Source organism: Myotis brandtii, unplaced genomic scaffold, assembly GCF_000412655.1.
Source record: "Myotis brandtii unplaced genomic scaffold, ASM41265v1 scaffold1233, whole genome shotgun sequence".
Lineage (NCBI taxonomy): Eukaryota > Metazoa > Chordata > Mammalia > Chiroptera > Vespertilionidae > Myotis > Myotis brandtii.
In genome coordinates this window covers 92,560-105,028 of record NW_005354304.1, presented here as the reverse complement: position 1 = coordinate 105,028, position 12,469 = coordinate 92,560, and the positions used below count along the sequence as shown (strand labels likewise).

At 54.8% G+C, this 12,469-nt stretch overlaps 1 protein-coding gene across 1 annotated transcript in view; it reads left to right on the top strand.

Moving 5' to 3' along the window:
• LOC102239142 (immunoglobulin superfamily member 1-like) overlaps window positions 1-12,284 on the top strand; it is an 18,246-nt gene extending 5,962 nt beyond the window's left edge. The window contains exons 2-5 of the mRNA XM_014533944.1: window positions 2,983-3,300; window positions 4,870-5,190; window positions 10,566-10,886; window positions 11,991-12,284. Of these exons, the coding sequence (XP_014389430.1) occupies window positions 2,983-3,300; window positions 4,870-5,190; window positions 10,566-10,886; window positions 11,991-12,127 (1,097 nt within the window). The 3' untranslated portion in view covers window positions 12,128-12,284. The remainder of the gene's footprint in view (window positions 1-2,982; window positions 3,301-4,869; window positions 5,191-10,565; window positions 10,887-11,990) is intronic.
• Window positions 12,285-12,469: the final 185 nt, after the last annotated feature.

Sequence of the window (12,469 nt, the reverse complement as noted above, 5' to 3'; positions counted from 1 at the left end):
TGTAGGGCAGAGCTCTCTTAGCATAATTAAGCCTGACCTTGTAGCCCTCTCTAATTCCTTCCTAAGTAGCTAATGGGCTGTGGGAGTTGCAGCAAGTGTTGCCAAAACAAGAACATTTGTATACATGTTAATCTACCGTTGATTTAATCTGACTATAAAATAAAGTATCAGCTTGCATGCTGGGTCTTTTGCATCCTCATCCAGGCAAGGGAGATCAACTGAGCCCCAGCTTATTCTCTTGACTGTGTTTTCTTCAATCTTTCACCGTCCCTCCTCAGGTTCACCCTTAGCCATGCTGATGAGGCACAACACGGCCCAGAGGGGCCCAGAGATATGGATATCAAGCCTAAGCTGGGTGCCTCCTGCCCTGCAGAGCATGTGGGGGCAGGCTGAGTCCTTTCAGTGTCCCCCTCAGTTCTGTGCTCCCCCAGGATTAACCTGGAGGTGTGAGAAGAGTTTTATGGTTTCATGTTTGCAGGTGAGAAACTGAAGCATTTGCATAAGGACATGTGTGTTTGGGGACAGTCTGCCTGTGAGGGCCAGATGACAAGCCATTAAGTTTCCCTGCCTGTATAATCTGTCTACCTTTCTATGTATCTCATTATCTATCATTGTATCTATTTAACTATCTATGTAACTATGTATCAATCTAATTATCTATGTATCTATCTGTGTAACTATGTATCCATCTATCTATGTAACTAAGTATCAATTCAACTCTATGTGTCTAAGTGTCTATATATCTATGTATGTTAGTATCTGTGTATGTATCTATGTCTCTAAGTGTCTATGTGACTATCTTGATATCCATCTATGCATCTATGTATCTACCTATGACAATATCTGTTTGTGTGTCTGTGTTACTGTATTTCTATATTTCTGAGCATCTATATGTCATTCATCCATCCTTCTGTCTTCTGTGTCTGTCAATAATGAATTACTTCAATGTGGCTTTCATCTGGGCACTGCCTCTCCCTGATTAGGAAACATCTCACTAGCAATGCCTCCCGGAAACTACGGCCTCTCAGGTTCTCCAAATAGGGGAACGAGAGTCTGGGAGCAGCCACACTCCCTTCCTGACAGACCACGGATATGAGCTTGTGACCTGGCCCCAGCACACTTCCTGACCGACCGGGCCTGGGCTTGCCTCACCGGGCACCAGGGCAGAGAAGCAGTTGAGAGGTTGCCAGTATGTACCCCCATCCCACCACCCTCCTGGGCTTGGGTGAGTCAGAATGCAGGGGGGAGGGCCACAGAGCAGAGGGGCGGGACTGTGGGGGGCGCCCAGGCCCCACCTCCACCCAGTGCCTGGGAGCCCACTCAACCTGCAGGCCCTGCTTCCTTTGTGTCACCTGGGCCCCAGCTCCAGGGGAGGGTCCCAGGCTGTTCTAGACACTGGGAGGAGTACAGGTCAGACACAAACACGGCCAGGGGGGTCCTCTGGTGGGGAGGCCTCCTTGGAACTTGTCTGAAACCCGTTACAGGGGAGGGAGCTACCCCATGGAAGCCATGGTGACCAGGGGGGTTGGAGGTGGTGGGAGATGCAGTCCTTGACTCCATTTAATGTCACCGCAAGAGCAGGAGGGCACTTGTCTCACTGGGGCTTCCCTTGCAGGACTCTGCCTGGGCCAGGTGATCCACATGCAGGAGGGTGAGTTTGCCTTTTTTTATTTAGTTTTCCACACAAGTTTCATGTTCAGGCAAAATATTGATTTTCCTTAGAGTCCTCTCCTTGTGTATCTTCACCTGGAATGAGCCCTGAGCCTCTCTGTTTTTCTGGATCTCTCTGTCCTGAGGCCCTCTGGCTAAGTTATATTCAGAAATCCATCCTGTCTTTCACTTTTACAAACACTATTTTCCTGATATACCACGGCCTCCTCCCAGGCTGAGGGCTCCTGTGCTGGGCTGGGCTCATTCCCACCTGACCCTTTGATCTCAGCTCAGGGCCTCCCCACTCTGCCTCTGATGAGAGGTCAGGTCTGCCCCCCTCGCCCTGAGCCTCCCACAGTCAACACCGGAAGAGTATCAGAGCGTGTGGATGTGGTTTGCACACTCCCTCCTCAGCCCTGTGCTTACTCTACCCTTCCCCCAAGAAGGCAGGGACCCTCCTGTGTTTCTCCTATTTGTGGAGCCAGTGGCACAAGGAGGCGTCTGTAAAGGGAGAGATGGGAGCTGAGCTGTGGCTGAAGGAAGGAGGGAATGAGTGCTGGGGCTCGGTCAGCTCTGTCTCCATCAGGGATTGAGTAACTTGGATGCCTTCTTCCTGTTTAAGGGCTAGAGCCCTCTCTTCCCCTGCCCAGCCCAGTTTAGACACTTGGGGTTTCAGGAGCCTCAGTCACAAGGAAGTGGAAATGGGCTGAGAGGAAGGTGGTAAATGCAGAGGGAACCTGAGTGAGTGCTGCACAGAGGACAAGCTCAGGAGTCGGGGGTCCTCACCCACTGGGGTCCTGTGAGCAGGTCTGGGCTGGTGTCCACCCCAAAACAAATTAGACTTCCCATGGGGCCCTGCAGCCCCCATTGGTCCCCACAACCTTCCCCAGCTGCTTTCAGACCCGGCCAGGTCATTTCCATCCTCTCCACACCAGCGTCCCTGTCCCCCGAGTGACCTGCTCATCCTCACCCTCTGCCTCACACCCAGCCCCGTCTGTCCCCCTAGAGAGTGACTGTGGGGAGGGAGACATGCCCAGGGCCCCAGGCTGCTCTGACACCTCCTGTGTCCCCTGAGAAAAGCCCACGATGTCACCAGAACTTGTGTCACATGAAGAAGTCATTGGAGTGATGAGAATTCAGTTTCCTGGAGGGGAAGGGGTGGTCTGTTGGAGAAGGGATGGTGTGAATGGTGTAGAATTGGGCTGTGGTGAGGGTTGCACAGATCTGCAAATTTGCTAAGAACCATAGAGCTGCACGCACAAGGCACGGGAGGTGTAAGGTGTGGAGATTTCCTCATGATGGAGCCTGAGATCCTGCTCTGCTTCCTCCCAGGGGTCCTGCCCAAGCCCTCCCTCAGGGCTGATCCAGGCCCTGTAGTCCCCTGGAAACGGCCTGTGACCTTTGTGTGCCGGGGCCCAGCTGAGGCTAAGGTATGTCTCCTGGAGAAGGATGGAAGACGTGTACACCATTATCAGGACAGTGTGCCACTAGATGGCTCACAGGGGACAGAGGCCAGATTCTTCTTCCCTGTGGTGAGTGAAGACACTGCGGGGAGTTACCGCTGCTTCTGTCTCACCCAGTTCGGCTTGTCTGAGCGCAGTGAGCCCCTGCAGCTGCAGGTGACAGAGGAGGACTCCACTCTGTCCTCAGGTTGGTCCCAAGGCCCTGCACCCTGTTCCAGCTGCTTCTCTGTCCTTGGGCTCCCTGCCCTCCTGCTCACCCCCATCCCTGGGGCTCCCCTCCCTCTGCACACATGACCCTCAGCCTTCACCTCTGGCTCAGGGCCCTGGAGGCTGGTCCCATCTGAACACCAAGGTCGCCTGGATCCTGATCCCAGCATCAGAGGGGACACAGAGCTGTCCTGCTGGGCTGGGTGGGGCCTGAGCTTCCAGCCACCAGGTGGGGACAGACACCTTCAAGGGGCCTGAGTCCTTCCCCTCAGTATTGTGATGCCCTGCCCTTTCCCCTGGCCAGGCCCTGTGGAGCCCAGGCAATGTTTCCCCTGGGGTCCACCCTTCACGGGCAAGTCCCGTGCTCCATGGGTCCCTGACCAGGGCTGGGTCGTTCTTTGGGGCATTTTTGGATGAGGCTGCCCCTGGCCAGGTGTGGTCAGACCCTGAGATGCACTGAGGGTCCAGCAAGGACATCGAGAGGGAGGGAGGGAGAGACGGAAAATTCTTCCTTCAACACCGATGGTCTCCTCTTTCCTCTTGATCTCTCTATGACTAAGCCATCTCAATAGTGGAGTATAAGCCCTGAGTAGGAGGAGCACAAGCCCTGAGTTGGCCCCCAATATTGAGGCCTGGGGGTGTCCACCAGTTGATCCTGACCCTGTGATCCTCACTGTCTTAGGAGACTGTGGAGCCAGTGGCACAAGGAGGCATCTGTAAAGGAAGCAATGGAAGCTAAGCTGTGGTTGAAGGAATGAGGGAATGAGTGCTGGGGCTCAGCCAGCTCCTGCCTCTGTGGGAATTGGGTAACTTGGATGCCTTCTTCCTGCTTCGGGGCTAGAGCCCTCTCCTCCCCTCCCCAGCCCACTTTAGACACTTGGGGTTTCAGGAGCCTCAATCACCAGGAAGAGGAAATGGGTTGAGAGAAAGGTGGGAAATGCAGAGGGAACCTGAGTGAGTGCTGCTCAGAGGACGTGCCCTGGAGTTAGGGGTTCTCAGCTACTCGGGTTCTGTGCACAAGTCTGGGCTGGAACTGTACCCCCAAACCCATTAGACTTCCCATGGAGCCCTGCAGCCCCCATTGGTCTCCACAATCTCCCTCTGCTGCCTTCAGACCCAGCCAGGTCATACCCACCATCTCCCACTCTAGCATCCCTGTCCCCATGAATCACCTCTCCTTCTGCTTCCCTCCCAGCCCTGTCTGTCCCCTTAGAGAGTGGCCATGAGGAGGGGGACCTGCCCAGGGCCCCAGGCTGCTCTGACTCCTCCCATGTTCCCCTGAAAAAGTCCATGATGTCACCAGAACTTGTGTCACGTGGGGAAGTCAGTGGAGGGATGAGTACTCAATCCCCTCAAGGGGGCAGAGGGATGGTCTCTTGACGAAGGGATGGTGCAAATGGTCTAGATTTGGGCTGTGGTTGTGGTAGCACAACTCTGCAAGTTTGGTAAGAATCATTGACATACACACTTAAAACCAGGGAGGTGTGAGGTGTGAGGTGTGGCAATTTCCTCATGATGGAGCCTGAGATCCTGCTCTGCTTCCTCCCAGGGCCCCTGCCCAAACCCTCCCTCAGGGCCGAGCCAGGCCCTGTGATCTCCCGGGGACGGCCTGTGGCCCTCGTGTGCCAGGGCTCAGCTGAGGCTAAGGTATGCCACCTGGTGAAGGATGGAAGACGTATACACCATTATGAGGACAGTGTGCCTCAAGATGGCTCACAGGGGACAGAGACCAGATTCATCATCCCCGTGGTGAGTGAAGAAACTGCTGGGCGTTATCGCTGCTTCTGTCTTACCCAGTCCAGCTCGTCTGAGCTCAGTGAGCCCCTGCAGCTGCAGGTGACAGAGGAGGATGGCTCCACTCCGCCCTCAGGTGGGTCCCAGGGCCCTGTACCCTGTCCCAGCCCGGTCTCTTTCCTTGGGCACCCTGCTCTCCTGCTCACCCCCAGCCATGTAGCTCCCCTCCCTCTATACACATGACCCTTGGTTGTCAACCCTGGCATGGGCCCTGAGGTCTGGTCTGTACACCAAGGTGGCCTGGATCCTGAACCCTGCATCAGAAGGGACACAGAGCTGTCCTGCTGGGCTGGTTGGGGCCAGGGCTTCCAGCCACCAGGTGGTAACAGACCTCTTCAAGGGGCCCTGAGTCCTTCCCCTCACGATGTTGGTGCTCTGCCCTTTCTACTGGCGAGGCTCTTGGGGCCCAAGCAATGTGTCCCCTGGGTTCCACCCTCCTTGGGGAATTTCCATGGTGCATGTGGTCTCTGACCAGGGCTGAGATGTGCTTTGGCATTTTTGGATGAGGCTGCCCCTGCCCAGGTGTGGTCAGACCCTGAGGTGAAATGAGGGTCCAGCAAGGACATGGAGAGGAAAGAAAGGAGGGAAAATTCTTCCTTTAAATCAGTGTCTCCTCTCTCCTCTCTTCATCCTGCTGTGACTCAGATATCCCATGGCTGAGAGCACATGCCCAGGGGTGGCCCCCACCCACCAGACCTGGGGGTGCCCATCCAGTTGATCCTGACCCTGTGACCCTCCCTGCCCTGGGGGACGGTGGGTGGGACAGTGGCTGAGTGAGGTGAGCTCAGAGTTCAGTCCCTGTGACCCTGTGGCCAGGTCAGGGGTCACCCAACCTGTGGGTCCATGGACCAGGACCAGCTGCTCTGTGCTAATGTAGGGAGGGTGGTGGGACATTCTGATGGGTGGCAAGCACCTCAGACAAGTGGAAGCAGAGAGGGTGCCACCCCAGTATCCTCATCTCCCTGAGCCCATTTTGGGGCATGTGGGGGACATCCTCTCTACTGGGAGGTGCAGAGAAAGAGGCCAGGTGTGGGCGCTGTTGGCGATGAAAGCCCAGATGAGTAGCACAGAAGAGTGGAACTTGGGCTCAGTGCTGCCTTCACCCCCTTCGAAGGAGCCCCTGGAGACCTCCGCACCCGCACCCGGGTGTCCCCCACACCTCAGCGTGGGTTGTCCCTCCTCGGGCTAACCTGGTTAGTTGGCTCTTGCCTCATAGGTCATGATCTGGCCACTTGTCAGTGACTCCTGCCCTCTGCTTCCAGGCCCCGCCTCCCGGGATTACAAGGTGGAGAACAGCATCCGCTTGGGCCTGGCAGGCGTGGTCTTGCTGATCCTGGTGGTGATTCTGGTGGAAGCTGGGCTCAGCCAGCGCAGGTCCCCACAGGGACCACAGGAGTAAAGACAAAGGAGCTCCCCAGAGATAGGGGGCTGCAGGGCCCCGAGGGCCCAGAGGCTCACACAGGAGCCCAAGATTCACAGTCAGCCCTGCTGTTGTTCAAGGACAAGAGAATCCACGTGGGTTATGATGCTTGATGTAGGGAGCGGTTCTATGGTTAAGCTTTAAACTGCCCTGTGGCAGGGCCACAAACAAGTCCCAGCTTGGAGGACAGAGTTCTCCTAGCATAATTAAGCCTGACCTTGTAGCCCTCCTTAATTCTTTCCTGAGTAATTAATGGGCTGTGGAAGGTGCATCAAGTGTTGCCAAAACAAGAACATTTGTATACATGTTAATCTACCCTTCTTTTAATCAGACTATAAAATAAAGCATCGGCCTGCAGGCTGGGTCTTTTGTGTCCTCATCCAGGCAGGGGAGATCCACATAGCCCCAGCTGTATTCTCTTGTCTGTCTTTTCTTCAATCCTTCACCGCCCCTCTTCAGGTTCACCCTTGTCCATACTGGCGTGGCACATGTGGTGCCCAACGTGGGGCCTGTGTATGGTGGAACTACAATTGCAAGGTGAAAGGATGATCCAGTGAAGCACGTGCAGAAAGCAAAAATTAAGGAAAGGAGCCAATTTTAGTAGCAGCTTGGTGTAAAACATGGGAAGATAAGACCTTCCAAATCTTAGGAGTATAAAGAAAAATCTGACCCTCCAGATGGAAATCCAAAAGCACCAGCCTCGCATAGACAGCATCTTCATATCGACGGCATCAGCATCTTTGAGTGGAGCCAGAGCATCGTCACTGACAGCAGAAGCCTGAATGGGAGACCATCCCCCAGAGGCTCGCCAACCTGCATCAGCTGTGGGGCCTCCTCATCAAGGAGATGGAGAAGCTGCACTGGCAGCTGGAGGAGGTACAGGAGACCCAGAGAGGCTCCTTGTCCCTTTGGTGAAAAGACTGGTCGTTGACCCGATGATAGCAATGTGAGAGACGGAAATGAAAGCTATGCAAGGGACCAAGGTGCTGACGAGCTTTGGTGAGCTGCCAGTTTTCTGTAAATTCATGCATGGCCAAATCTGAGGATTCTGAGTAGATAACTTTCATTTTGTAGCTGAAAATGTTAATATGTCTGTAGTTTGATTTCTCTCTTATTGCTGTGTTGCATTGGCATTGTTTTGTTATTGTTTTAATAGCCAGAGTTGCCGAAACCGGTTGTCTGTAGTTTGATTTCTCTCTTATTGCTGTGTTGCATTGGCATTGTTTTGTTATTGTTTTAATAGCCAGAGTTATGTTCAAGTTTACGTTTATTGTAGTAGTTTAAAAACAAAAAAGGGGGAGATGTAGGAAGCGGCTCTAAGGTCAAGCTTTGCGCTGACCTGTGGTAGGGCCACAAACAAGTCCCAGCTTGTAGGGCAGAGCTCTCTTAGCATAATTAAGCCTGACCTTGTAGCCCTCTCTAATTCCTTCCTAAGTAGCTAATGGGCTGTGGGAGTTGCAGCAAGTGTTGCCAAAACAAGAACATTTGTATACATGTTAATCTACCGTTGTTTTAATCTTACTATAAAAGAAAGTATCAGCTTGCATGCTGGGTCTTTTGCATCCTCATCCAGGCAAGGGAGATCAACCGAGCCCCAGCTGTATTCTCTTGTCTGTGTTTTCTTCAATCCTTCACCCTTAACCATGCTGATGAGGCACAACAGGGCCCAGAGGGCCCCAGAGACATGGATATCAAGCCTGAGCTGGTTGCCTCCTGCCCTGCAGAGCATGAGGGGGAAGGCTGAATCCTTTCAGTGTCCCCCTCAGCTCTGTGCTCTCCCAGGAATAACCTGGAGGTGTGAGAAGTGTTTTATGGTTTCATGTTTTCAGGTGAGAAACTGAAGCATTTGCATAAGGACATGTGTGTTTGGGACAGTCTGCCTGTGAGGGCCAGATGACAAGCCGTTAAGTTTCCCTGCATGTATAATCTGTCTACCTTTCTATGTAGCTCATTATCTATCATTGTATCTATTTAACTATCTACGTAACTACGTATCAATCTAATTGTCTATGCATCTATCTATCTGTGTAACTATGTATCCATCTATCTATGTAACTAAGTATCAATTCAACTCTATGTGTCTAAGTGTCTATATATCTATGTATGTTAGTATCTGTGTATGTATCTATGTCTCTAAGTGTCTATGTGACTATCTTGATATCCATCTATGCATCTATGTATCTACCTATGACAATATCTGTTTGTGTATCTGTGTTACTGTATTTCTATATTTCTGAGTATCTATATGTCATCCATTCATCCTTCTGTCTTCTGTGTCTGTCAATGATGAATTATTTCTATGTGGCTTTCATCTGGGCATTGCCTCTCCCTGATTAGGAAACATCTCACTAGCAATGCCTCCCGGAAACCACAGCCTTTCAGGTTCTCCAAATAGGGGAACAAGGGTCTGGGTACAGTCACACTCCCTTCCTGAGAGACCACAGAAATGAGCCCCTGACCTGGCCCCTGCACACTTCCTGAACGACCGGGCCTGGGCTTGCCTCACCGGGCACAAGGGCAGAGAAGCAGTTGAGAGGCTGCCAGTATGTACTCCCATCCCACCACCCTCCTGGGCCTGGGTGAGTCAGAATGCAGGGGGTAGTGCCACAGGGGAGAGGGGCAGAATTGTCAGGGCACCCAGGCACCACCTCTGCCCAGTCCCTGGGAGCCCACTCAGCCTGCTGGCCCTGCTTTCTTTGTGTCACCTGGGCCCCAGCTTCAGTGGAGGGTCCCAGGCTGTTCTAGACACTGGGAGGGGGACAGGTCAGACACAAACACGACCAGAGGGGTACTCTGGTGGGGAGGCCTCCTGGGAACTTGTCTGAAACCTGCTGTAGGGGAGGGAGCTACTGCATGGGAGCCATGCTGACCAGGGGGGTTGGAGGTGGTGGGAGATGCAGTCCTTGACCCCATTTAAGATGAATGCGAGAGCAGGAGGGCGCTTGTCTCACTGGGGCTTCCCTTGCAGGGCTCTGCCTGGGCCAAGTGATCCACATGCAGGAGGGTGAGTTTGCCTTTTTTATTTAGTTTTTCACAGAAGTTTCATGTTCAGGCAAAATATTGATTTTCCTTAGAGTCCTCTCCCAGCCTGGGCGAGTATCATAGCGCGTGGCTTTGGTTTGCACACTCCCCCCCCCCTCACCCTGTGCTCCCTCTACCCTTCCCCCAAGAAGGCAGGGACCCTCCTGTGTTTCTCCTATTTGTGGAGCCAGTGGCACAAGGAGGCGTCTGTAAAGGGAGAGATGGGAGCTGAGCTGTGGCTGAAGGAAGGAGGGAATGAGTGCTGGGGCTCGGCCACCTCTGCCTCTATGGGGATTGAGTAACTTGGATGCCTTCTTCCTGTTTCAGGGCTAGAGCCCTCTCTCTCCCTGCCCAGCCCAGTTTAGACACTTGGGGTTTTAGGAGCCTCAATAACAAGGAGGTGGGAATGGACTGAGAGGAAGGTGGGAAATGCAGAGGGAAGCTGAGTGAGTGCTGCTCAGAGGACGTGCCCAGGATTCTGGGGTCCTGTGTGCAGGTCTAGGCTGGTGTCCACCCCCACCCCCACTAGACTTCCCATGGGGCACTGAAGCCTTATTAGACCCCACAGTCCCCCAACCACCTGCAGTTCCGGCCAGGCCACCATCTCAAACTCCAGCGTCCCTGTCCCCACGAGTGACAAGCTCATCCTCACCCTCTGCCTCCCTCTAAGCCCGGTCTGCCCCCCTAAAGAGTGGCTGTGGGGAGGAGACATGCCGGGGGACCCAGATGCTCTGACACCTCCCATGTCCTCCTGAGAAAGCCCACGATGTCACCAGAACTTGTGTCACGTGGAGAAGTCATTGGAGAGATGAGATCTCAGTCCCTAGAGGGGGTAGATGGGTGATCTCTTGGGAAAGGGATGGTGCACATGGTGTAGATTTGGGCTGTGGTGAGGGTTGCACAGCTCTGTGAGTTTGCTAAGCACCACTGAGCTGTACTCTTACAAGGAAGGTGTGAGGTTGGAGATTTCCTCATGATGGAGCCTGAGATCCTGCTCTGCTTCCTCCCAGGGGCCCTGCCCAAACCCTCTCTCAGGGCCGAGCCAGGCCTTGTGATCTCCCGGGGACGGCCTGTGACCTTCGTGTGCCGGGGCCCAGCTTGGGCTGAGTACTTCATCTTGGAGAAGGATGGAAGAGATGCATATCATGATCAGAAAAGTGTGTCTCAAGATGGTTCACAGGCAACAGAGGCCAGATTCCACATCCTCGCGGTGAGTGAAGACACTGCCGGGAATTACCGCTGCCTCTATGAACAAGTATATTTCTGGTCTGAGTACAGTGAGCCCCTAGAGCTGAAGGTGACAGAGGAGGACGTCTCCACTCCGCCCTCAGGTTGGTCCCAGCCAGTGTCTGACCTTGGGCTCCCTGTCCTCCTGCTCACCCCCAGCCATGGGGCTCTCCTCCCTCTGCACACATGGCCCTCGGCCTTCACCCCTGGCTCAGAGCCCTGGAGTCTGGTCCCATGTGGACACCACGAAGGCCTGGACCCTGAGCCCTGGATCAAGGGGACACAGAGCTGTCCTGCTGGGCTGGGTGAGGCTGCCCCTGGCCTGGTGTGGTCAGACCCTAAGATGAACTGGAGTCAGGGTCCAGCAAGGACATGGAGAGAAAGGGAGGGAGCGAGGGAGGAAATGAGGGAGGGAGATGAGGCTGCCCCTGGCCGGGTTTGGTCAGACCCTGAGATGAACTGGAGTCAGAGTCCAGCAAGGACATGGAGAGGAAGGGAGGGAGGGAAAATTCTTCCTTTAAATCTGAGTGTCTTCTCTCTCCTCTCTCTACATCCTGCTGTGACTCAGACATCCATGGGTGGGAGCACATGCCCTGTGGTGGCCCCCATCCACCAGGCCTGAGGTGTCCACTAGTTCATCCTGACCCTGTGACCCTCCGTGCCCCGGGGGACTGTGGGTGGCACAGTGGCCGGGTGAGGTGAGCTCAGAGTCCAGGCCCTGTGACCCTGTGGCCAGGTCAGGGCGCTCCCACGCTGTGTGTCCATGGACCAGGACCAGCTGCCCTGTGCTAATGTATGGAGGGTGGCGGGACGTTTTGAGGGGTGACCAGCCCTGCAGACAAGTGGAAACAGAGAGGGTGTCACCTGGTTTCCTCTGACTCCCAGTGCCCTTTCTAGGGCGTGTTGGTGGGTCCTCTCTACTGAGAGGTGCAGAGAAAGAGGCCAGGTGAGGGCGCTGTGGGAGCGGAAGGACCAGATGAGTGTGTCAGACAGAAAGGAAGTTGGGCTCAGTGCTTACTTACCCCACCACCTTCACAGGAGCCCCTGGAGCCCTCCGCTCCCCCATCCAGATTCTGGGCTAGGGAGGGGGGGCCTCAGTCTGGGGTGTCCCCTCCTCGGGCTCACGTGGGCACGGGGCTCCTGCCTCAGAGGTCACGATGTGGCCGGCTCGTGTCCACCTGTCAGTGACCCCTGCCCTCTGCTTCCAGGCCCCGCCTCCCGGGATTACAGGGTGGAGAACAGCATCCGCTTGGGCCTGGCGGGCGTGGTGTTGCTGATCCTGGTGGCGATTCTGGTGGAAGCTGGGCTCAGCCAGCGCAGGGCCCCACAGGGACCACAGGAGTAAACATAAGGGAGCCCCCCAGGGAGAGGGGACCCCAGGGCCCCAGCAGGGAGCTCCCGGAGGCCCCGAGGCTCATGCTGGAGCCCAGGACACCAGTGCGCCCCGCCCTGTCCCCCTTCCCCTTCTCCCCTCCAGGAGACTGCTCTTCAGGACTGTACTCCCTCTTCCCCCTTGATAGTGCGGGATTCCCAATAGTGACCAGGCCTCTCCTCTGTGACCTCTCTCAGGTCTCCAGGGTTGGGCTGGCTCCAGGTCTGACCCTCACCTGGCTCATGGCCCCGCCTCCTCCTTCCTGAGTCTCCCTTCTCTGCAGGTTCTACACAGGCCCCAGGTCCTGCAGCTCTT